This window comes from Globicephala melas, chromosome 4 (genome assembly GCF_963455315.2).
Source record: "Globicephala melas chromosome 4, mGloMel1.2, whole genome shotgun sequence".
Taxonomy (NCBI): domain Eukaryota; kingdom Metazoa; phylum Chordata; class Mammalia; order Artiodactyla; family Delphinidae; genus Globicephala; species Globicephala melas.
In genome coordinates this window covers 94,784,112-94,809,773 of record NC_083317.1, presented here as the reverse complement: position 1 = coordinate 94,809,773, position 25,662 = coordinate 94,784,112, and the positions used below count along the sequence as shown (strand labels likewise).

Sequence of the window (25,662 nt, the reverse complement as noted above, 5' to 3'; positions counted from 1 at the left end):
TTTTATAATAATTAGCCCATGCCTCATACACGGCAAGTGGTCTAAAAAGGTATTCGATCTTAATATTGGTATTACTATTATTATTATTATTATTATATAAATCGTGTTCCAGATCAGTGTCAGGTGCATCCACGTTTGTGTGACTTGGAACTCGGTACCCTGACTACATCACATCTGGGAACTGCAAAGTTGAGGACCAAATCTCTGCCCTAACCAAGGCCAGCATGAGCCACCAGCCTGCGCCACCTGCCTGCCAGCCCCCGGCTCAACACCTGGCACAAGCAGCCACGAAACGCTAAACCTCCGCTCAGTTTCCACTGGTTTCATGGCCATTCCACCCTGTATCCCAGCTGCTCAGAAGGAGAGGTCATACTCTCCCCAACCTCACTGGCGCATACCAGACGGTACAAGCTTGTACGCTTCTCCTTACAGGTTTCCTACGCAGAATATGATTGTGTCCACGGCTCCTCCTCTGTCTCTGTTTGAGATCAAGGCCATGCCAGCCTGGGGGATGACCACAGTGATAATTGGCTCTGAGCCCCCTCCCAGATCTTCTATTTCTGGGACATTCCCAAGCCTCTTTCCTTTCCCACATCTCCCAGAGGCTGTTCCATGGCTATAGTGGCTACTGTCATTTCCAGCAACTCATTCCTCTGTGACAAGTGACCCTTTCAGTCCCCCACTGTCACCCCTAGAGCTCAGCTTCTCTGGTCTCACGGATCCCTTTTCTCAAGTGATCACAGCTCCTTTCAGCTTCTCATCTTCCTTGAATCTCTACCCAAATACCAATGTCATTGAACTTTATAAAAAGTAGCAGAAGTCATGTCTAACTCTTCTGAGTTGAAATTTGAAAGATGAATAGCTGTTAATCACAGAGTTAGGGGCTTCCCTGGTGGCGCAGTGGTTAAGAATACACCTGCCAATGCAGGGGACACTGGTTCGAGCCCTGGTCTGGGAAGATCCCACATGCCGCGGAACAACTAAGCCCGTGCATCACAACTACTGAGCCTGCGCTCTAGAGCCCGTGAGCCACAACTACTGAACCTGCATGCCACAACTTCTGAAGCCCGTGGGCCTAGAGCCCGTGCACCGTAACGAAGAGTAGCCCCCGCTCGCCGCAACTAGAGAAAGCCCACGCGCACCAACGAAGACCCAACGCAGCCAATAAATAAATAAATAAATGTATTTTAAAAAAAATCACAGAGTTGATGGAGCAAAGATGGGGGTGGGGGGTTCCCAAGCAGAAGAAGCCACAGCCTACACTCTTCCATCTTTCAGCTGGACTGTAGCTCTTGTGTCCCACCACTGTGTCCAGGGCCATGGCATTGCTCCTATCTCCTAGTGGGTGTTTAATAAATGAACAAGAGGTCTAAATCAACTAGCAACTAGCAACCACGGTCTGTTACAGTTTCTTAGAATGCAGACCACACACATCTGAATTATGAGAGGGCCACAGAGGTACAGATCTGTGGGCCCCCAGCTTAACTACTGAACTAGAACCTACAAATGAAAATCCCTCTAATAGGTCTCATGCATTCCTATGGACTGAGCTGGAGCAGTGAACTTCAAACTTCTGGTCCTGGTACCCTGTAAGAAATACATTCCACAATTCTAAGTTGTGACCAAATACACACATATACAATACAGTACATGCACAGTAATTATTTGTCTACTCCATTCTAATAAATTCTTTTCCAAAGCTGGCTGTAACCCACTGAAGTGACTCCACAGCTCATTACAGTTTGAAAATCACTGGGTTAGTGTGTAGAGAGGGAGTGGTGACTGCTGATATCGTAAAGAAGTGAGGAATGGTCAGATCATAGAAGGCCTTCCTAAATTAAAGAGTTTGGCCTTGGGTTGTAAGGCATGAGAAATCATTTCATTGAGAACTAGATATGAGAAAAAACAAAACCTAGGTCCTGTCTTTGTAGAGATTACAGTCTCCTCTGGGGGAGGGATGGGAAGACAGATTATCTGTCAACTGTAGAGACTGGAGGAGAAGTCAGGCAGAGGGACCAGCACAGGGACTAGGCGTGGCCTGAAACATTTTGAAAGTCGTTCAGTACGGAACGGTTTCAGACAGGAATACAGTAGTCCCCACTTCTCCACAGTTTCAGTTTCTGTGGTTTCAGTTACCTGCAGTCTACCATGGTCTGAAAATATCAAATGGAACATTCCAGAAATAAACAATTCATAAGTTTTCAATTCTGCACCCTCTGAGTAGCATGATGAAATCTCGCCGTCCTGCTTCATCTTGCTGAGGCCTGAATCATCCCTTTGTCCAGTGTATCTGCCCCTTAGTCATGTGGTAGCCACCTCTTTATCAAATCAACTGTCACATTATCACAGTGTTTGTGTTCAAGTTACCCTTTCTACTTAATAATAGCCCCACAATGCAAGATTAGTCATGGTGGTCATTCACATCTGCCAAAGAGAAGCCATAAAGTGCTTCCTTTAAGTGAGAAGGTGAAAGTCCTCAACTTAATAAGGAAAGAAAGCAAATTGTATGCAGAGGTTGCTAAGATCTATGGTAAGAACAAATCCTCTACCTGTGAAACTGTAAAGAAGGAAAAAGAAATTCATACTAGTTTTGCTGTTGCACCTCAGACTGCAAAAGTTATGGCCACAGTGTGTGATAAGTGCTTAGTTGAGATAGAAAAGGCATTAAATTTCTACAACAAGATATTTTGAGAGAGAGACCGCATTCACATAATTTTTGTTTCAGTATATTGTTAGAATTGTTCTATTTTATTATGATTTTTATGTTTTCTTTCTTTAAATATTTATTTATTTATTTTTAGCTGCGTTGGGTCTTTGTTGTTGCACGCGGGCTTTCTTTAGTTGCAGCGAGCAGGGGCTACTCTTCATAGCGGTGCACGGGTTTCTCATTGAGGTGGCTTCTCTTGTTGCGGAGCATGGGCTCTAGGCTCGTGGGCTTCAGTAGTTGTGGCATGTGGGCTCAGCAGTTGTGGCTCGTGGCCTTAGTTGCTCTGCGGCATGTGGGATCTTCCCAGACCAGGGCTCGAACCCGTGTCCTCTGCATTGGCAAGCAGATTCTTAACCACTGTGTCACCAGGGAAGTCCCCAGGTGCCTTCTTAAAAACGGTTACAACCGCAAGCTACACCTTCAAAACAAACATGTTGTGGCCAACACGAACCCCTGGCAGAGGCCTTCCAGTACCCCTTCTGCAGGTTCAACCCATTATGTTCAAAATATAGATGATTCTTTTTTTTCTTGAAGTATAGTTAATTAAAGATGTTGTGTTAGTTTCAAGTGTACAGCAAAGTGATTCAGTTACACACACACATATATATGCTTATTTAAAAATTAACGGCAGCAGCTACCTTTTTTTCTTTTTTTTGGAAGATTTTTAATCACAGTTTCAATTTCATTACTTGTGATTGGTCTGTTCATATTTTCTATTTCTTCCTGGTTCAGTCTTGGAAGGTCATACCTTTCTAAGAATTTGTCCATTTCTTCCAGTTTGTCCATTTCATCTGCATAGAGTTGCTTGTAGTAGTCTTTTAGGATGCTTTGTATTTCTGCAGTGTCTGTTGTGACTTCTCCTTTTTCGTTTCTAATGTTATTGATTTAAGTCCTCTCCCTCTTTTTCTTGATGAGTCTGGCTAAAGGTTTATCAATTTTTTATTTTTTTATTTTTTATTTTCTTGCGGTACACGGGCCTCTCACTGTTGTGGCGTCTCCCGTTGCGGAGCACAGGCTCCGGACACGCAGGCTCAGCAGCCATGGCTCACGGCCCAGCCGCCCTGCAGCATGTGGCACCTTCCTGGACCGGGGCACGAACCCATGTCCCCTGCATCGGCAGGCAGACTCTCAACCACTGCACCATCAGGGAAGCCCTATCAATTTTGTTTATCCTCTCAAAGAACCAGCTTTTAGTTTTATTGATCTTTGCTATTGTTTTCTTTGTTTCTATTTCATTTATTTCTGCTCTGATCTTTATGATTTCTTTCCTGCTACTAACTTTGGGTTTTGTTTGTTCTTCTTTCTCTAGTTCTTTTAGGTGTACGGTTGGATTGTTTATTTGAGATTTTTGTTGTTTCTTGAGGTAGGATTGTATTGCTATAAACTTCCCTCTTAGAACTGATTTTGCTGCATCCCATAACATTTGGATTGTCGTGTTTTCATTGTAATTTGTCTCTAGGTATTTTTGGATTTCCTCTTTGATTTCTTCAGTGATCTCTTGGTTATTTAGTAACGTATTGTTTAGCCTCCATGTGTTTGTGTTTTTTACGTTTTTTTCCCTGTAACTGATTTCTAATCTCATAGCGTTGTGGTTGGAAAAGATGCTTGATATGATTTCAATTTTCTTAAATTTACCGAGGCTTGATTTGTGACCCAAGTTGTGATCTGTCCTGGAGAATGTTCCATGTGCACTTGAGAAGAAAGTGCAATCTGCTGCTTTTGGATGGAATGTTCTATAAATATCAATTAAATCTATCTGGTCTATTGTGTCATTTAAATCTTGTGTTTCCTGATTAATTTTCTGTCTGGATGATCTGTCCATTGGTGTAAGGGAGGTGTTAAAGTTCCCCACTATTATTGTGTTATTGTCGATTTCCTCTTTTATGGCTGTTAGCAGTTGCCTTATGTATTGAGGTGCTCCTATGTTGGGTGCATATATATTTATAATTGTTATATCTTCTTCTTGGACTGATCCCTTGATCATTATGTAGTGTCCTTCCTTGTCTCTTGTAACATTCTTTATTTTAAAGTCTATTTTATCTGCTATGAGTATTGCTATTCCAGCTTTCTTTTGATTTCCATTTGCATGAAATATCTTTTTCCATCCCCTCACTTTCAGTCTGTTTGTGTCCCTAGGTCTGAAGTGCGTCTCTTGTAGACACCATATATATGGGTCTTGTTTTTGTATCCATTCAGCAAACCTGTGTCCTTGGGTTGGAGCATTTAATCCATTCATGGTTAAGGTAATTATCAATATGTATGTTCCTATTACCATTTTCTTAATTGTTATGGGTTTGTTTTTGTAGGTCTTTTTCTTCTCTTGTGTTTCCCACTTAGAAAAGTTCCTTTAGTATTTGTTGTAGAGCTGGTTCGGTGGTGCTGAATTCTCTTAGCTTTTGATTGTCTGTAAAGCTTTTGATTTCTCCATCGAATCTGAATGAGATCCTTGCCGGTAGAGTAATCTTAGTTGTAGGTTCTTCCCTTTCATCATTTTAAATGTATTGTGCCCCTCTCTTCTGGCTTATAGAGTTTCTGCTGAGAAATCAGCTGTTAACCTTATGAGAGTTCCCTTGTATGTTATTTGTCCTTTTTCCCTTGCTGCTTTCAATAATTTTTCTTTGTCTTTAATTTTTGTCACTTTGATTACTATGTGTCTCAGTGTGTTTCTCCTTGGATTTACCCTGCCTGGGACTGTCTGAGCTTCCTGGACTTGGGTGTCTATTTTCTTTCCCATGTTAGGGAACTTTTCAACTATAATCTTTTCAAATATTTTCTTGGGTCCTTTCTCTACCTCTTCTCCTTCTGTGACCCCTATAATGCAAATGCTGTTGCGTTTAATGTTGTCCCAGAGGTCTCTTAGGCTCTCTTCATTTCTTTTCATTCTTTTTTTTTATTCTGTTCTATGGCAGTGAATTCCACCATTCTGTCTTCCAGGTCACTTATCCGTTCTTCTGCCTCAGTTATTCTTCTATTGATTCCGTCCAGTGTATTTTTCATTTCAGTAATTGTATTGTTCATCTCTGTTTGTTTGTTCTTTAATTCTTCTAGGTGTTTGTTCTTTAATTCTTCTAGGTCTTTGTTAAACATTTCTTGCATCTTCTTGATCTTTGCCTCCACTCTTTTTCCAGAATGATGTCCTGGGTCATCTTCACTATCATTATTCTGAATTCTTTTTCTGGAAGGTTGCCTATCTCCACTTCATTTAGTTGTTTTTCTGGGGTCTTATATTGTTCCTTCATCTGGTACAAAGTTCTCTGCCTTTTCATTTTGTCTATCTTTCTGTGAATGTGGTCTTCCTTCCACAGGCTGCGAACTATAGTTTTTCTTGCTTCTGCTGTCTGCCCTCTGGTGGATGAGGCTATCTAAGAGGCTTGTGCAAGCTTCCTGATGGGAGGGACTGGTGGTGGGTAGAGCTGGATGTTGCTCTGGTGGGCAGAGCCCAGTAAAACTTTAATCCGCTTGCCTGCTGATGGGTGGGGCTGGGTTCCCTCCCTGTTGGTTGTTTGGCCTGAGGCGACCCAGCAATGGAGCCTACCCGGCTCTTTGGTGGGGCTAACAGTGGACTCTGGGAGGGCTCACGTCAAGGAGTACTTCCCAGAACTTCTGTTGCCAGTGTCCTTGTCCCCACAGTGAGCCACAGCTGCCCCCCGCCTCTACAGGAGACCCTCCAACACCAGCAGATAAGTCTGGTTCAGTCTCCTATGGGGTCACTGCTCCTTCCCCTGGGTCTCGATGCACACACTACCTTGTGTGTTCCCTCCAAGAGTGGAGTCTGTGTTTCCCCCAGTCCTGTCGAAGTCCTGCAATCAAATCCCACTAGCCTTCAAAGTCTGAGTCTCTAGGAATCCCTCCTTCCATTGCCGGACCCCCAGGTTGGGATGCCTGACATGGATCTCAGAACCTTCACTCCAGTGGGTGGACTTCTGTGGTATAAGTGTTCTCCAGTTTGTGAGTCACCCACCCAGAAGTTATGGGATTTGATTTTATTGTGACTACGCCCCTCCTACTGTCTCATTGAGGCTTCTCCTTTGTCTTTGGATGTGGGGTATTTTTTTGGTGAGTTCCAGCGTCTTCCCGCCAATGACTGTTCAGCAGTTGGTTGCGATTCCAGTGCTCTCGCAAGAGGGAGTGAGCACACGTCCTTCTACTCCACCATCTTGACCCAATCTCTCACTTTGAGCCTATTATGACTTATTGTAGTTAATCTCTTATATGCCTAATGTATAAATTAAACTTGTCATAGGTAGGTGTGTATAGGCAAAAAGATAGTATACATAGGGTTCGGTACTACCTGCTGTTTCAAGCATCCACTGGGGGTCTTGGAATGTATCCCCCATGGATAAGAAAGAACTACTGTAGTTACCCTAGTCCTGGCTCCAAAGTTCTCCTTTCTTTGGAAGGAGAGATAAGTTATCTGGGCCTCATCCACTTTATCTTGAAGAAAATTATTACAGTAACAATTATAAAGCTCTAGAAGGGATGACATGAAGGTAAGTAGAAAGCAGAAGATAGGACCAGAGTCCCCATCCCTCAAGGTATTGAAGAGAAGGACTTCCTAGAAATACCAGAGTAACCAGACTGGGGAATTTGCCCTCATAGTGTATGGAGCTGGTCCAACTATGAAGTAATGTCTCAGGCATATTACATTTTAACAGCTTTATTGAGGTATAATTCACTCATGTTACCACCATCCAATTTTAGAACATATTCTGTTTCTTCAAAAAGATCCCACATGCCCATTTGCAATCACTCCCCGCTTTCTTCTCCAGCCCTAACCAACCAGTAATCTACTTTCTGTCTCTATAGCTTTACCTTTTCTGGGCATTTCATCTAAATGGAATTATACAGTATATGATCTTTTGTGTCTGGCTTCTTTCACATCTATGTTGTAGCATGAAGCAATACTTCATTCCTTCTTGCTGCTCAAGAGTATTCCATCATCTTCCACCACATTTTGTTTACCTCTTCATCAGTTGCTAGACATTTGGGTCATTCCTACTTTTGGGCTATGATGAATAATGCTGCTATGTACAGTTTTTTTTGCCTGGACATATGTTTTCATTTCTCTTGGGTGGATATTCAGAAGTGGAATTGCTAGGTCATATAATAAATTTATGTTTAACTTTTTCAGGAACAGCCAAACTGTTTTCCAACATGGCTTAACCATTTTACATTCTCACCAGCAACATATGAGCATTCCAGTTTATCCACATTCTCAAGTATATTCTAAAATCCAGATTCACATTTATTACAGCATGAAGCAGAGCCTGAATAAGGTTGGAACTAGCATCTCTGTGAACTGGGGAGTTCCCGTGGCCTTGTAATTTATTCACATTCCAAATTTCACTGAAATTTAGAAAAGAAATGATCAGAGATGTTCTTTTGAAACATGCTTGAAATCATTTAGTATCAAAACACAATACCAAAAAAAAACTATATAGACCTAATCATAGAACATTTGACAAAAATATTTGTCAAAGGGGAGTTATCAAGAACCATGACAAATGAGAATGTGTTTCCCACACTAAACAGAGTTTCCCAGGGGACAAAATCTTAACTGTCAATCCTACAAACTAGCAGAAACTTGCAGAAGGCAGCAATCACAGCCAGGAACCCGAAAGAAAGTCAGGGAACGATTTCTTTAAATCTGATGCAACTTGCATTGTATCAGGTGATGAGCTGCAAAGATGAGACCCTGCTTCCAGCAAAGGAAAGAAACAGACCTGGCCTAAAGGGAACACAGAAGAGTCACAGGAATGCCCCCCCTGCTTTGAAAACCCCAGGTACCTCTTACAAACATACTGTACTCACAAATTAAAAGAGGGGGTGGGCACCCAGAGGACTGGCAAGAGCTTTGGTTCAGAGACCACAGAGGGACACCAAACACTTTCCACACACACTTTTCCTATCTAGAAAACCACCCCCCCTGTCTGGGGCTTGGATCTCTGTCTCTCTAACATTTTACTTAAAGTGTCATATAAATTTCACTGAATGTGTACGATCTCCTTTCTTCACCTACAGGTTTCCTCCTTTGGAGGCACCCGTTTTGTTCCTAGAGATGAAGACCTAGGAGGACCTATGCTAATTACCCGCTAGCCCTCTTTCTGGTGCAATCAGCTAAGTGGAGGTTTAGGTACCCAGCTGGTCAGGTTCCAGGAGATTTCCCCTGCTAATTTTCAGTCATTCAGGAAAACAAAGGAGTAACTAAGATTGGGTTACCATGATTTTAAAGAAACCCCGTTCCTCCTTCCCTTCCCCCTGCCAAGATGTGTAGACTTCTGTATTTCACACTTTTACATCTGTTCTTCTCCAAAAATAAAAGCTGTTTATATTCAAGAAATGCTGACTACAATACCAGCATGAGTTACATCTTTGAAACACTCACAGAGAGAACATACATATTGTTCCCACCAAAGAGCATGTGCAGTTTCTTCCCAGAGCAGCACCTGGGGATAAAACTGCAGGAGAGCTCAGCAGTGCTTTTATTTATTTGTTTGCATGGAAAGAAAACTGTATTCTCTCTGACGGGTGCTAGAGTTACCAGTTAAAGAAAACAGAAGAGGGGGTGGCCTTTTAGGAACAGCAAACACTTGGCTCTGACCTTATGAAACATAAGACTACCCAGTCTCTGGCCTCTAAGAGAGTCTTAGGGGTTCAAATAGAAAACCACAGCACTCTCAAACTTAAAGGACACTTTCAACCGTGCAAATGGCTGCAAAAAAGCCATTTCAAATTCACAGTTTCCCCAGAACATAAGACACCACCAGTACTAGAAACAAAACTGTCCCAAACTTGGTCCCAGACAGAACACCTTGAAAAATGCAATTAACTCACTCCCCCATCTAAAGAGTAAACTAACATTTCTGATTTAAATGCTGTACAATTCCCTGATATTTTAATAATATTAAAACCTCTCCTAAGAAAGTTGGATATGTCCCCCTAATTGTCAATACTGCAAAAAACATAATCATCTTCAACCAGATTTTTTTTTTTTTTTTTTTTTTTGCGGTACGCGGATCTCTCACTGTTATGGCCTCTCCCGTTGCGGAGCACAGGCTCCGGACGCACAGGCTCAGCGGCCATGGCTCACGGGCCCAGCCGCTCCGCGGCATGTTGGATCCTCCCGGACAGGGGCACGAACCCGTGTCCCCTGCATCGGCCGGCGTACTCTCAACCACTGCGACACCAGGGAAGCCCCAGATATTTTTTATAGCCAGTCTATCGATTATTATCTAACCATATCTTTCTCCTTTAAAAATAGATGTTCCAAGAGGGCTCTTTGAATTCAGTTTTTCAAAAGCATCTTCCCCAGCAGTGAGTATGAAATAAAATGTTGATACATGCTCATTATCAAGTTGTGTACAAAGCTGCCTTAACAACCTTAATCATCATCAACCTTCCCCCCAAAAGAAAGACATGCAATATAAGCAGTGTGTTTATCTAAGAACTGTAGATTAAATAACCAACATAGGGCATCTTTGTGGCTAGGTCAGAGATGTTTACGGATTGTTGTTACAAGGAATGTCTGTGGGATTTCTCTGTAAGGAAATCCTCTAACCTGCTGTCTAGATTCCAAAGCCCATTCCATTTTCCAAGCCTCAAGAAATAAACAACCCAAAGATTTCAGACTGCAAACAAAAGAAGGGATGAAAGAGTTTGTGAATACAACTCTTTTTTTCAGCTTCTAGGCAAATGTCAGCACCTTCTGGGGCTTTAAACAGAATCCCTACAGATCCATAGGGAAAAACAGGAAATTAACACCAGAAGGATGCATCTTCTTGATCATGGAGATGGGGCTTTTTCTGGCCCCTGAATAAACTTGCTAATAAAAAAAAAAAATGGCAATGCAAAGAACAGTCCAGGATTATCAGCTGAAATGGTATCAGGTGACACTCGATACCATTCAAGTATTCCCCTTTCTTACGAACAATTCATACACATAAAATATTAGTGTGAAGTTTTAAAGTCCACATTCTTAAAAGTATGTGCCTTCCACAATTTGAGGCCACAAGCCTTAAGAAAAAGTTGCAGTTACCTTATATAAATGACTATTTCCTACTCTGCAACATTGTCAGGCAATGTGGAAGCTGCTGAAACGAGGATCTCACTTTGAGAACCACTGTTTAGGCAATTAGCCTGTCAAGCAGCTCTTAGAAAATCACAATGCACAGGATCACGTTTACTGAGAATCAACCAGCCGCAGAAGCCTCTTCTATCTACTGGATAAGCCATGCTAGTCCTTGCTCCAAACACTCTCAAAATTGCCAACACAGGACGTACATGCAAGAGGACAATACACAGACCCATGCCCAAAACAGCAAGAAATCATTACCATGGTGAGACTAAAGACGTTTCATTTCTCCAGTGCGTTTCTTTATGATGTATCCTACTGCGCAGTTTAATGTATTTTTCTCAGATAGAAATTACTAAACCACAATGCATAGCCGTTCTCCCTCTCACTACCCCACTTCATTTCACTTACTAATGGGAGTTTCATCTGAGGCCAGGGCACAAAATGTGGTGAAGGAGCCCATTTTAAAGCTTATTTATATTATTAATATTTTAGTGTCTGTAAGGACCAAAGCCGTGATCAACACTCAGTCCTTAATGGTCAGAAATCAAGCAGAGGCATTGATAAGGTGCAGATATAATCTAAACCTGCCATCAGGCTGAACAAAAGGATGTGCGCAAACAGTCCAACAGACGCCCAAGCTCTAACTCTCCAATTATTGCATAGGTTTTTAAAGCATTAACTTCAAATGCACACTTTTCTCATGACCCTGTTCTGGATTTAAGTGCATTTATATCCAGATTATAATCAGAAAGCGTATTTAATTAGATATTGTTTGCAAGTACTTTGAGATATAAAGTGCTCTATAAATGCTAAATATTATTATTTAAATACAGTTTGCAATTACTGCTTACAACCTATTCCACCCGCCACACTGCTATAATTGGATTACAGGAAGCCCAAAAAAAAAAAAAAACACCTAGAAGTAGAAATGATGAAACCATGTGCACGTGAAGCTCAGATTTTTACCCTAGGTATAAATAATTCATAGGCATTTTAAATGGAGGGTTAGGTTGTAAAATCTAGTGAGATCAAGGCAGCTGGCCTCCACAAGACTGAAAACCACAAAGTTATGTTGATTTTATAAGTTTCTTACTTATAAACCAGGTGGAAAGTAGACTGTGGTCAAAAACACAGGGCTCTTTACTCTTCTAGCTGCCAGCTCCGTCTTCCATTTTCTCCATTCTTATCTTTAAATATCTATATCTGTCTGAAAAAAAGCGTAACTCCAGATTTTGATTTTAATAATTATCTGGCAGATAAAAGCTTGAGAATGGCTCCTGTTCTAACATGTCTTCCCATCTTGCTATCTTCTGTGATAATCGCAAACTCAGTGGTCTTCAATTCTTAAAAAATGGAAACCTTTGAGCCTGATTCCACATGCCTTCCAAACACACTTGTTGGATACTTCTCCAAAGAGAAGGGCAGATTAAACATAAACGTACCTTATATACAATGTAAAAGGAAACCACTGCTAATCGCAAAATGGTTCACATTTTATGCTTTCATGTTTTTAGACAAGAAAAAGGACAATTAACATGCTCTAAGCTGATCTTGGTTATTTAAAAAACAAAATCACAAGGGAAGAAATATTTTGGAAATAACACTTAAAACACAACTATGCTCATCAAAGAGATCCTGTGCCCCAAACGAAAGTCTTCTGGGAAATCTGTGAACCCAGCGAGATAATACATCAGATAATTCTGATGTCATGACAAGGTCAAATACTGGCCATGTGAGTTACTATGGGCACTGACTTTAGGGTAGGTCAATCGTAAGTTCGGCCATTTAGAAGCTTCATGACCTTTGGTAGATTAATTGATTTTTCCAAGCCTCATGCATTCATCTGTACACTTACCTCACAGGAAATTGGGAGATAATTTGACAATGTCAAGAACCTTAAAGATCATTTATAACTTTCACTGTAAATTACACTTCTAAGAAGTTATTCAAAGGAAACAGAGATGTATACAAAGACTTATGTATAAGGATAAATAATGTATAATGTATAAAAATAATGTGTACAAAGACTTATATATAAGGATGTTTGATTATCAAAGCACCATCTGCATGAGTTGAAAAGGTGGAAATAGCCAAAAGTTTCATCAGTAGGAATTGGTTAAATATATTATGATGCATCCCCACAGTAAAATGCTAAGTGGTCCTTAAAACATATGATTAGAAATTTGAACACTGACTGAATGAAGAAATTAAAAATTACATTTCTTAGGCATGATTATGGTCTTGCGGTTATGTGATTTTTAAGTTTATCTTTTAGAAATACTGAAATATTTACAAGTGAAAAGATATGATGCTTCAAAATAATATGGGAGAGGAAGAGGATGGGGGTGTAGATAAAATAAGATTGGGTACAAGCGGAAAATTGTTCATCTGGGGGCTCATTACACTACTCTACTTTTTAAAATAACTTTATTTAGATTTAATTGACATTCCATAAATTCACCCTTTTGAAGTATACAAGTGATTTTTAGTAAATGCACGGAGTTGAGCGAGCATCACCACGACCAGGACACGAGCAGTCTCTTCCTACACCCCCTCTCCTCCAGCTCCAGCAACCCCTAATCTACTTTCTGTCTCTATGGATTTGCCCATTCTGGACATTTCATATAAATGGAATTATATAACATGGGGCCTTTTGTGTCTGGCTTCTTTCACTTAGCATAATGTTCATCCATGGTATCGCGTGTATCAACACTTCCTTTCGTTACTGAATAATACGCCGTCTTAAGAATATAATGCATTTTGTTCATTCATTCATCAACTCATGGATGTTTAGGTTGTTTCCCCTCTTTGGCTATTATGAATAATGCTACTAAAAATATTGGTGTACAAGTTTTTGTGTGGATGTATGTTTTCAATTCTCTTTGGTATATACCTAGGACTGGAATTGCTGGGGCACATGGTAACACTTTGAGGAGCTGCCGACCTGTTTTCCTAAGTGGCTGCACCATTTTACATTCCCACCAGCAATGTAAGAGCATTCCAGCAATCCATCTACTTTTACGTAAGTTTTAAGCTCCCCATGATAAAGAATTTTTTTAAATTTTGCCATAGAAAAACATTAATAGTATGGAAAATGGCTGATTATTAAGTTTTAAAAAAAAAGGTTGTAGATAATATATACAACATAATCTTAATTTTTTTAAACTATCCATTTAGCTATGTGTAGAAAAAACTACTAAGCCATATACCAAAATATATATGTGGTTACCATAGGGAATCATGAATTCTTTTTCTTTTTTCTCCATTTTCCAAGTTTTCTGCAATGATCATGCATTGCTTTTATAATGAGAACAACAAAAAGCTTTTTTTAATTTAAACATACTTTTAACAATCCAGCAGTCTTTGCTCCCGTTCCCAACCTACATTTTCCAGACCCTGGAGCCCCAGAGGTCATCCTGGTGGGATTCCTAAGAAAATCAAAAATACGCATTGCCAGGCTTCCCTGGTGGCACAGTGGTTGAGAGTCTGCCTGCCAATGCAGGGGACACAAGTTCGAGCCTTGGTCTGGGAAGATCCCACATGCCGCGGAGCAACTGGGCCCGTGAGCCACAACTACTGAGCCTGCCTGTGCTCCGCAGCAGGAGAGGCCGCAATAGTGAGAGGCCCGCGCACCGCGATGAAGAGTGGCCCCCGCTCGCCGCAACTAGAGAAAGCCCTCGCACAGAGATGAAGACCCAACACAGCCAAATAAATAAATAAATTTTTTTTTTTTTTAAATACACATTGCCTTCATGAAGCTTGCTGTGTAGTAGTAAATATAAGCCAAGACAGAAAGTTCTGAGGTCTAAAAAAAAAGTTATGAGATCAGTTCGGAGAGGATTTACAAGTGAGAGGGCTAATTTCTATCTGAAAGGATCAGGGCAAATTTGGTGGAAAAGGTGGCATTGGAATGCTGAGTGCTGGGGTAGTAGGTACAGAAAAAGAGAATAAGGTAGGTCACCCCCTAAAGAGCATCCATGGGGAGAAGGAAGCTGTTCCCTATGGCAAGTGAGAAGGAATGTCGTTAACTGCAGGGCATGGGGCGGGGCCCAGCTGAATTTTAACTGGTCTTGAAGTAAAGAGTTTAGTCTTTGTTCTGTAGACTGTGAGGAGTCGGGGAAGGCCGTGAATTAAAAATACCCAGACTGGGCTTCCCTGGTGGCGCAGTGGTTGAGAATCTGCCTGTCGATGCAGGGGACACGGGTTCGAGCCCTGGACTGGGAAGATCCCACATGCCGCGGAGCAACTGGGCCCGTGAGCCACAACTACTGAGCCTGCCTGTGCTCCGCAGCAGGAGAGGCCACGATAGTGAGAGGCCCGCGCACCGCGATGAAGAGTGGCCCCCGCTTGCCACAGCTAGAGAAAGCCCTCGCAAAGAAACGAAGACCCAACACAGCCAAAAATTAATTAATTAATTTTTTAAAAAATAAAATAAATACCCAGACTGAAACTGTGCTTTAGGAAGACTAACGTGGCTGCAATGCACAAGGGAAACTGGCCAGGAGAAGGCTGGAGGCAAGGGGACCCAGGCAATAGATATTAAGGAAAGATGTTTAAGGTTGGGGTAAAACAAAATGTGTTTTGAGAATTTCCAGGCACCCCCTTGAGATAAGTAGAGGCAGCCTGGGCATGTAAAAAAAGTGGATAGAGAATCAGCTTTCTCTAGAGGGAAATCAGCTTCCAACCAGAATGGAAGAAATTATAAGCAGAATTCATCCAACATTTTCTATTTAAGTCCTCCCTCTCTCTCCGCTAGGAACCTCATATTTCTATGTGCAGAATAACATTTCTTACAAAACTATCACCCAGATTTTCTTGGAATTCTCAGCACGCTGCTAGTTCAGGCCCTCTTCTCACAGAGCTACTCCCCGCCCCACAGAAATGGAAGAACCAACTGAACATGAAAGCATCTTTCAGACACAAGTTATCCCAAATTCTATGAGAAACGCAGACTCAGACTGATTCTGCTCAGCTGGTCAGGGCTGCCATGACTTGATCACAGTAGCTCAAAGCTGGGTGGGCTTTAGAACCACTATCACTGAAAGAAGGAATGGCGTAGAACAAGAAGGGCACGGAAGATTAATTCCAGGGCAGACAGAGACACAGAAAGAAGAAAGGGCCAACCAGCAAGACTCAAAGTTACGAGATTTCAAAGAGGCTTACTGATAAGGGGGGAAAATATGATATACCCATAAAAGAAAAGTGTTGGGTATTCTTTCATCAACAAAATATTCCATGACCTCCTAAGTCGATAATTTGGCAAACAGCAAACCATGACTTATATTAGCTTTTGTACAAAGATTACTCCAGTTAATAATGAACACTGAAAATGATTACACATATTTCTCTGATGTTCTGATAACTACCACTACACCCTATTTTATTATGAGGCAACGTCATGGCAAAGAAAACACCTGTTTAATATCTCTAAAAAACAGCACATATATCTAATTAAAAAACTTATGCTATTATCATTTTAAGATACCGTTATCTTAGCAATTCATGCAACGTTACTAAATTCTCATTTAAGACCAAATTTAATTAATTGCTCTGGGGTAATGAATTACTAATGTTGCAAGATTTCTTGAAGCCCATGAGACCTCTCACCAGAAGGTTTTAAATACTGGACTAGTAGTGTATCATTTCAGGCATCCACTCCCTGTCCCACCTCACACACACACAAACTTTGAAAAGGCACAGGCACAATATATGTGTTTTTATTTGCATAATGGTTAATCCATAAAGAGGAGAAAAAGTCTTTAAAAAAAGAAAAGAAAAAGTTTTTAATGAATAATGCTGATACTTGATACTGGTTTAGAAATATGCTAATCTCCAAAAAGTTTCTGGGCTGAACTCACCTCGAGCAAAGGTCAACCCAGGCCATCAGAGGGTCAGACAGAGACCATGAAAGGTCAACATAAGGCCATACTGATACATTCAAAGGAAAAAGTACTATTAAAAAGATGCACGACCTTCTGATATCTTTTTCTCAGGATCATTTTCTGTTACACACAATCATCGGGATCAAATGTTGGTGGAATCAAGTTTCCCATAAAATTCTATTTAATCATGGAATAGCATATCTGTGTAGTGCTTTACAGTTTTCAAAGCACTGCCATAAATGCTTATTGATTTTTGAAACCTGTGTATGAGGAAGGCAAGCAGTTGTGATCATTCCCATTTTTGAGTTAATTACGGACAAAGGACTGATCCAAAGTCACAGGATTAATAAGACATGGACACAGAACCCAGGGCTCAGTCCACTCCATTAACTCATTCATTTATTCAACTAACTGGGACCATGGACTCAGAGATGAACGAGACCTAGCCTCTGGCCCCAAGGAGCCCACAGTTTAGTGAGCAAGTAGAAAGAAAACCCCATACCATTTATAATACAAACGTAAAAAGCATAGCAGGAAGAATACATGCAAGTCTTCCAGATGAGGTCAATTCTTAAACCTAGGTTTCAATGGAGAAAAAAAATATCTAGGCCCAGCAGGGAGTGAGGGGTAGAGGGAGAAAGACAAGCAGAGGTCATCCAATTCTGTTCAAACAGAAAAGTGAGTGTGAGTCCTGGCAGAAACTTAAGAGTATGAAGTCAGCAGCGGCCAATCTTGGCCTTGATTGCCTTACTCTGTGGGCCCAGCCACGGTGCTCAGATTCAGATGTATGCTAATCTCCAAAAAGCTTTCTGGGCTGACCTCACCTCCTATGCAATAAAGCATACTGGTGGCACATTTCATTTCTTTTAATACTGTCATATCTTGAAGGAAGCATGACTCAAGCCCTGCATCTGAATGAGTATATTGTTTTCTATAGCCTATGTATGTACACACACATTTCATACACCCACATGGATAGTTTATATCCGTAAAACTATGTAGAATATAAGTATCCACACAGATTATAGAAAACATACATAGAACTCTATAAACCTTGCATGCAGAGACATCTGAATAACGTGTATGTCTAGACCAACCCCTTGAGATATGTTTAGATGGAAGAGGGTTACGGAGAGAGAGGTTACCATGCAGGACAACCATCTGTCCTAGATGATTCAGACAGTCATTTGCCTGCAGAGGAGGAATTGAAGGGGTTGGACAAGATGAATTCCAAAGATACTTTAAAGCTCCATGGTTTAATGTTTTATGAGCTTACCTGCATGAAGCAGTTTCTCTATTTTTGATAAATAGAATTCCATGACCCTGGTGAAATAATTCCTCTCAGCCATTTTTTTTGTGCTCAGGCAGAAAATGTATTACTGATATCTGATTTAGCCACAGACAATGTGACTTAGAGCACTGAATGAGAAGTCAGGAAACCTATATCCTCTCCCCAAACCACCCTTCCCCCCTCCCCTACTCACCCCACCTCCAAGCAGGGAGAGAGGGCTGTGTGACCTTGGGCAATAGACTTGACCTCTCTGGGCTACAGCTTCCCAGGTATTAAATGAAAGGAGTGGCTAAGTGTTCAACAATTCTCTTCCAGCTCTAAATCTATGAAATCATTCCTCTCCCTCAAGCCTTAGTTCTCCACAGCTCTAAAAATCAGGACTAATAAAACTGGATTCAGATCACCTCTTTTCTAACCATCCTCTCTTTTCTTACTTTTTAAAACCATCCAAATCTTGCATAATTTAAGTGATCAGTGCTTCCCTGGTTGCTCTGGTTTAAATTATGCATTGTTGCTATTTGGGGAAAATTTAGACTGGGTCCAGTCTGGGATCACTGGCTGAGAACAATAAGCCCCCAAAGTGAGAAAGGATAAAGGCCTCTCCAGACAGGATCTGCTTTTAATGCATTGAGCACAGAGTTTACAAAAAGGGCATTGATCGTGTAAAGAGCCACCAAAACAGCAAGGGACTGGTAAGGCTGCAGTAAATTCTCCTAGATGCCACTGACCTTGGCTGCATTTCAGGGGTCAGGCATTCCCCAGGAAGTTCTCAGCAGGCAGGCTTTCCTGAGGATTTAGGAACAAATGAGACCTCTCATCTACATGAGCCCATCTCTCTTAATCTGGGAAAAAAGAAAAAGATCATCTGCCCTCTGATTTGTGGAGATGACCTCTGTGGCCTTTGGACTCAGCTCCAGGCCTGCACAACTCACCCACCACAAGACTGGTCGCAGACCCCTGACCTCTGGGAGGCAATTGTCCCCACATCTGCACTTAAGTCCTCCTGCTAGCAGTTCCCCATCTCCTGGGCTAGCTGGAAGCTGTATCCCTCCCTCTTTCCACACCTCCTGCAGGCAGAAATACAGTGGCAAAGCACTAAAACCCAAGCCACAAAGAGCAATTTCAGTGAATTGTGCACAGATATCTTTTCAAAATACCGATCTCCCAAGCGTAGATCTCCCAGGTGTGAATTGAACTCCAGGTCGGCCGAGGAGCCCTTGTGGTTGCTCATAAGCTTGCAAGCTCTGGGTATCTCTGAAAACCTTCCCCAGGAAAAAGCCCACAAGGGACACCTCCAGACCAAGCCCAACTACAATCGTATAAGAGCGCTATCCATTAGAGAAGCAACGTTGAGATTCCGGCTCAGGGAAATCGCAAGACTTGCCCATTGTTCAGACTCCCATCCCCCCGCCCCGTCCTCCTCCCCAGCTTTGCCACTTTTCTCTACCCTGAAGTCTGGGCCATCCATCCACCTGATTAACCCGCTGGCAGAAACTCCCAGCGCAGAAAGTAGGGCAAATGAACACACACAGTCAGTAAAGCAGGAAGCCACAGACTTGGCCAAAGCACCCACCCCGTTACCAACCTCCACCCGCAGCGGCCCAGGGGGCAGCGGGTTCTGAATGTGGCCTTTCGGCGCCAGGGAAATAGCTTACTGTAATAACGCATGAATGAGCTTTTGCTACCCAACTATCAAAAAAAGCCATTTCAAATGGCATCTCTGCTCCTTCTCAGCCCCTTGGCTGCCTCCCAGAAACCTCACCTCTGAGATGGAAGGATTAAGGAGAAGGGGAGGGGGAGTTGAAAAGAGGAGGGTAGGTCAGGAGAGAGAGGATTAACAAGACTAAAGAAAAAGTACCACTTTGACCATAAAGGTAGTTCTTTAAAATAACAGTGAAGAAGGCAATGTCAAGGCAAGTACTGAAGATTCAGGTATACAACCCCAAGATTTAGCATCTAACAATGTATTCTTCAGGAGGGCGTGGGAACTTTCAAGCTTCACCTATCCTGCCTGTCTCTGTGTTGATAGCCACCATCAGTTCGGTCTCACCGACCCTCCCTGCCTCATGTATATACAATCGCTTTTTTTAAAAAATTTATTTTTAGTTCAAGAGAGGAAAAAGCCGTGCTAAGATTGGTAGCCCATCCTTCTCAGACCCCCGCTGCTGCTGCCACCCACACCCCTCCCCCCCTTCCAGGCAGGCAGCATCTAATTAACATCTCAAGAAAGCTCTGCCCCCTTCCCCGAAGGAGTGTGTTGGGCTTGGGGGGTGGGGAGGCGTCGAGGCTGCACTAGGATTCCTGGTATTCCGATCTCAAAACAACAGCAAAATGGATTCTATATCAGTGATGTCTTAGTCAATACAATGAAACGGCGTCTGAGGCAATTCACGTGAGGGTAAATGCAAACCAGGGGGTCTGGAGCGGGGTGGAGGTAGGTGCTTTACAAAGGACTAGCCACAGACACAGAGAACACACACACACACACACACACACACACACACACACACTCACACTCCCAGGAGTTCCGGTCTGATTGGGGAAAAGCAGAGAACACATCCCTTTCACCTGCTTAAGTTCAGCCATAAAACTGAAATGTCACAGCCACAAAGTCAGAAAGCACAGGCAGGGCTGAGTTAAAACGATAAATAAAGGTGAGCGGCAGACCTGCGTTTAAGAGAGCGCTGAGAGGGAGTCGGGGCGCCGACGGCAGAAAAGGGGGGGAAGGGGAGGCAGTTGCCAGCTACAAGACCAGCATAGCAATAACTGCCCCCTTGGAGAGGCAGGTTCGGCGTCGCGGGGACAGCCAGGCTCACAATGTCATCTAGCAGGTAGCTGGAAAACGTGAGGGACCAGTGCCTTTATTCGCGCTGTTGTTATTCTTTTTGCAGAAAGGGACAGTGGGGTCTAGAGCCTTGGCACTAGACGACTGCCCGGGGCTTGTGTACATACACACGCACGCACACACACACGAGCCTTTCATTTTAATGCTCTTACACCGGTCTACGATGAAACTGGCATAAGCTCCACGAGTTCTCAGGGGAGCTTTGGCTGCCACCAAAGGAGGACACGTACCGCACAGCCCCTGCTGTGGGTGCTTAGCCAAGAGCACCTCAGCAACCCCCGAATCTAAACGAGAATCCAGGTTCCCTCGCGTCGCATTCGCCCGCCTCTGCCTACCAGCCCGAGCCCCAGTTCCACGCACCAAGCCCATTCACCCTGACCCAAAACACTGGAAAGAAATCAGAAAACATGTTCCACTCACCCTCAAAGCCGAGAGATCGATTTCATCCAGGCTGCGAGCCGGAGAGTCGCTCGCCATGTCGACTTCTTCGCGGGAGAAATGGACCAAAACCACCCCGAAGATTCCCCGTTGAAAATTCCACCTCGGTCTATTTCACTCGCGTCCTCATGCGGGTGTCGCGCCAGAGGCCCGGGGCCCAGCCTCCCCCGCCCACCCCGGCCCCACAGCGCCTGATCGCGATCCTCAGCGCGTCAGTCCGCCGGCTCCGGGAGCCCAGCCTGCGCGGATCTCCAAGCCCGGAGCCGCGGTGCGTGTGGGCTGTGCGCCCTGAGCAGCTAAGGGCGCTGGGGCTGCGTGGGTGTATTTAAATGGGACATGCTTTGCTTGTGCGTGGATGGCGGCTGCATTGGCTGTTATAATGAGACACATCAACTCCTCCACTCAGCTGGGGGGGTGGGGGTGGAGAACCACACAGAACTGTCTATCACCGCTTCCTGGGAGGAGTAAAGGGGGCGGGGGGGGAAGAGGCGGAGGAGGCGTGGTCTCCTACTGGGGAGAGGCCGCGCTTCCTGACCCGGTCCCTCTGCACCAACGTGGGTGGGGGAGGGGCGCGCAACCTTTCAGCCCAGGTTTTGCGGGCTAATCGGTCTGGATCTAAAGAGCTGTTCCTGAACCCTGCCGTGCTTATCGTAGGGACAAGGGGACTTTATTTTTGTGTGTCCAATTCTTGCGCTGCAGCAAAATGGCCCTTCAGTCGCATTTTGAGGGGTTTTCGGCAGGGTTCAAATGCTCCAACGTTGAAAAAAAATCCGGAGGGAAAAAGAAAAAGAGCGACGCCCTCCCTCCCCCATTAATTATTTGTGGGGCTGGAGTAGCGCGGGCTGCTGCAACTGGTGCATATAAGGACTTGTGTGCAAGGAAGGGGGTCCGCCTCCACCCGCGGAACGAATGGGGGAGAAGCGCACTCGCGCCGGGCGCCCAGATCCCCGCTTCGGCAATTTGCAGCTGCCGCTGAGTCGGGTCCTCCTGCGGCCCCCGGGACCCCGCCTGGCAGTTATCGAGGGCCGGTCACTCGCCGCCTCCGGGCTGGGAAGGTTTAAGAAAAGCGGGAAAGCTGGGAGCTCTGAGCTCCCTCTTGGCCTCGCCACACCCAGGACCTACCCGTACCGCAATTCCCCCACGGAAACGACCGAACTGAAACGAGGATTGTTCTCTGGGTGCAATGGCTTGAATGCTTCAGGTAATTCGGAAGGCAATACTGGATAAGGCAGCACACGCCGCCTCAAGACACTGCATCGTCCTTTCCGGCAGTGTTTCTGCTGCTGACCTACCCAGATTGATAGAGAAAGTTTGGCTGGCGGATAAGATGCAACCCAGAAGATGTACGGCGTGAGAGCGATTTCACTCCACCCGTATTCTCATTTATAGGCTGTACGTTTACAGTGGTAAACCTGACATTCTGTAATCTGGAGTGTCAAGTCACTTCCCCCAGCCTCCTCGCACAGCCCTTCCTGTCCGGCCTTGGCCACGCGAAATACATAGGATGAAACGCTAAAATTGAACTTTTCTCCCAATACAGCAGTAGCTTCGAAAGCATTATCTGCACCTCTGTTAGGATGAGAATTTTCTTCTGGCCAAGTGTCCTGAGGGTTTTTTAGTCGTGTGATATGAATATCAGCTTCAGAACAATGCTTTTGAATGAATGAACAGAACCCAATGTAGTTAGTTCTTCAGGACTGCAGACGTTAGGGGACTTTCAAACAGCATTCGGTATGCGGTCTGCTGTTTTTGTTAATAATATTCTATTTATTTATATGCATCGAGCATCATGAAACTTGAAAATTGTTCCAACATCTCAGTGGCCATAACAGTTTAGGAGCTTTTGCCATTAAAACGTCAAACGTTTAAATGTGTCATATTCAAAACATTTGATTTGATCTCACATTTACTAATAAAATCATCCAGCTCGAGGTAGTAACTAAGCCACCAAGTAATGTCGAAATGACGTAAAAACCTATCATTTCTCATCGTCCTTATTTTTCCTTTCTCTGTGCCTTTTTTACCCTTAATCTAGATGACAAGTTAATGTATTGTCTCAGTATTGAAAGAAAATAATTAAGATCAGGTATTGATATCTATGAACAGAACTATTTTTGAAACTCCAAACATATGAAAAATGAGGTAAACATTTTTTTCAAGGGGAACCTTCATTTTATACCCCCAATTTCATTTGAAACATCACAAATAGGTCATTTCTTTTAGCGTTAATCAGCTGTTTAGGACGTAAGGGTGTCATGCTACTGGCACTAAATTCTACCCTTGGGTTTAGAATCCGATTAGAAAACCGTATATTCGGTACAGCGCTGTGTACTAAGTGGGGGAGGGCTTCCTAGGAGCCTGAGAGGATGATAAGAGAGTCAGGTGGAGGCAGGGATGCTGGTTGCAGGAAATACCATAAAAGGAGAGATTACAATAGCCAAGGTCCCTCCAGCTGGTAAGGGAAGGAGGAAACTCCAGGCAGTTTGTGCTGGAGGTGAAGTAATTGTACTGACTGGGCTGAGGAGGAAAGCAGAGGTCAGATCAGGTAGAGCTTTGCATACCCATTTAAGGAACTTGAACTTTATTTTTTAGGTCAAGTGTATATCAAATTTCAGCCATTTCTGTAAAAACTCCTAATGTTTTGCCATATCTGTAAACCTCCTGGACAGTTGTTATTTACTTAACATTTTTCTTTAAATCAACACTTTTCTTTTTTCTCATATTTAACTTAAAAGGAAACATAAGTCACTACTGTGGATGGAAAGCTAGTAACACCTGCTAAAAAATAGAAGGAAATCATTACAATAAATACAATGGAAAATAAAACAATATTATTAAATTATAAGTAACTACCTATCCTGAGTTTTTAATTTGTTAAAAGAGAGATTAGCAAATGCCAGAAAAGGCATTCAAAACTTGACCAAAATGAGATTTTCTTCCTGGTGTAATCTGAAAGGTTGAAAGAATTGTTATCATTTATGTGCAGTTTGAAAGCCTGCAAAACAATATGATACGCTGTTTATGTCTATCTAAATATGTAGGTAACTATAAAAAGCATGGACATAGGAAGGATACAGAAGCATGAACTTCGGGGCAGTGAGAAGGGAAGAAGAGAAAGAGGATGGGAAAGCACAAAGGAGGCTCCAACAATGGTATCTAATTTAATTTTTTTTAAAAGATCTTAGGGCCTCCCTGGTGGCACAGTGGTTAAGAATACACCTGCCAGTGCAGGGGACACGGGTTCGAGCCCTGGTCCGGGAAGATCCCACATGCCGCGGAGCAACTAAGCCCGTGTACCACAACTACTGAGCCTGCGCTCTAGAGCCCGTGAGCCACAACTATTAAATCTGCATGCCACAACTACTGAAGCCCGTGGGCCTAGAGCCTGTGCTCCGCAACAAGAGCAGTCACCGCAATGAGAAGCCCATGCACCACAAAGAAGAGTAGCCCCTGCTCGCCGCAACTAGAGAAAGCCCGCACGCAGCAAAAAAGACCCAACACAGCCAAAAATAAAATAAATTTATTTTAAAAAAGAGATCTTAAGCAAATATTGCTAAATGTTTGGGATCATTCAGTCTGGATTGTTACTAATGGGTGCTTGGGCCAAGGAACCAAGGTATCACCCCAAGGGACTACCACCAATTTCCAGGAGAAATGAGACCACACACACACACATGCTGAAGGTAAACTATACATACTTACATCGCCCGACCTCCACCATGCCCTGTCCTGCCCCTCTTCCTACTGCAATCAGCAAAGCAAGCACTCAGACTTAGAAGTGGTACCACAGATAGGCAAGTGAGATTTCCAAACACTGAGTATACCAATCACCAATCATTCGTGGAAATCTATTACCATGAAAGACAGGCACTTATTTCTTTCTTTCTTTTTTTTTTTTTTTTTTTTGCAGTACTTGGGCCTCTCACTGTTGTGGCCTCTCCCTCTGCGGAGCACAGGCTCCAGATGCGCAGGCTCAGCGGCCAAACCTCACGGGCCCAGCCGCTCCACGGCATGTGGGATCTTCCCAGACAGGGGCACGAACCCGCGTCCCCTGCATCGGCAGACGGACTCTCAAACACTGCGCCACCAGGGAAGCCCTTTTTTTTTTTTTTAATTTATTTATTTTTGGCTGTGTTGGATCTTCATTGCTGCACACAGGCTTTCTCTAGTTGTGGCGAGCGAGGGCTGCTCTTCGTTGGGGTGCGTGAGCTTCTCATTGTGGTGGCTTCCCTTGTTGTGGAGCATGGGCTGTAGGCTCATGGGCTTCAGTAGTTATGGCACTGGGCTCAGTAGTTGTGGCGCACAGGCTTAGTTGGTCCGTGACGTGGGATCTTCCTGGACCAGGGATCGAACCCGTGTCCCCTGCATTGGCAGGCAGATTCTTAACCACTGTGCCACCAGGGAAGTCCAAGACAGAAACTGATT

The 25,662-nt window shown here is 43.4% G+C and overlaps 1 protein-coding gene across 4 annotated transcripts in view; it reads right to left on the bottom strand.

Annotated features, from left to right (window-relative positions):
• The window catches only part of TNIK (TRAF2 and NCK interacting kinase), a 413,295-nt gene extending 391,688 nt beyond the window's left edge, over window positions 1–21,607 (bottom strand). For 2 of the 4 annotated variants that reach the window (XM_060298419.1, XM_060298420.1), the window contains exon 1: window positions 21,220–21,607. In XM_060298419.1, the coding sequence (XP_060154402.1) occupies window positions 21,220–21,276 (57 nt within the window). In that variant the 5' untranslated portion in view covers window positions 21,277–21,607. The remainder of the gene's footprint in view (window positions 1–21,219) is intronic. The other 2 variants (XM_060298421.1, XM_060298422.1) reach the window with 1 other exon arrangement.
• Between the last annotated feature and the right edge of the window lie 4,055 nt (window positions 21,608–25,662).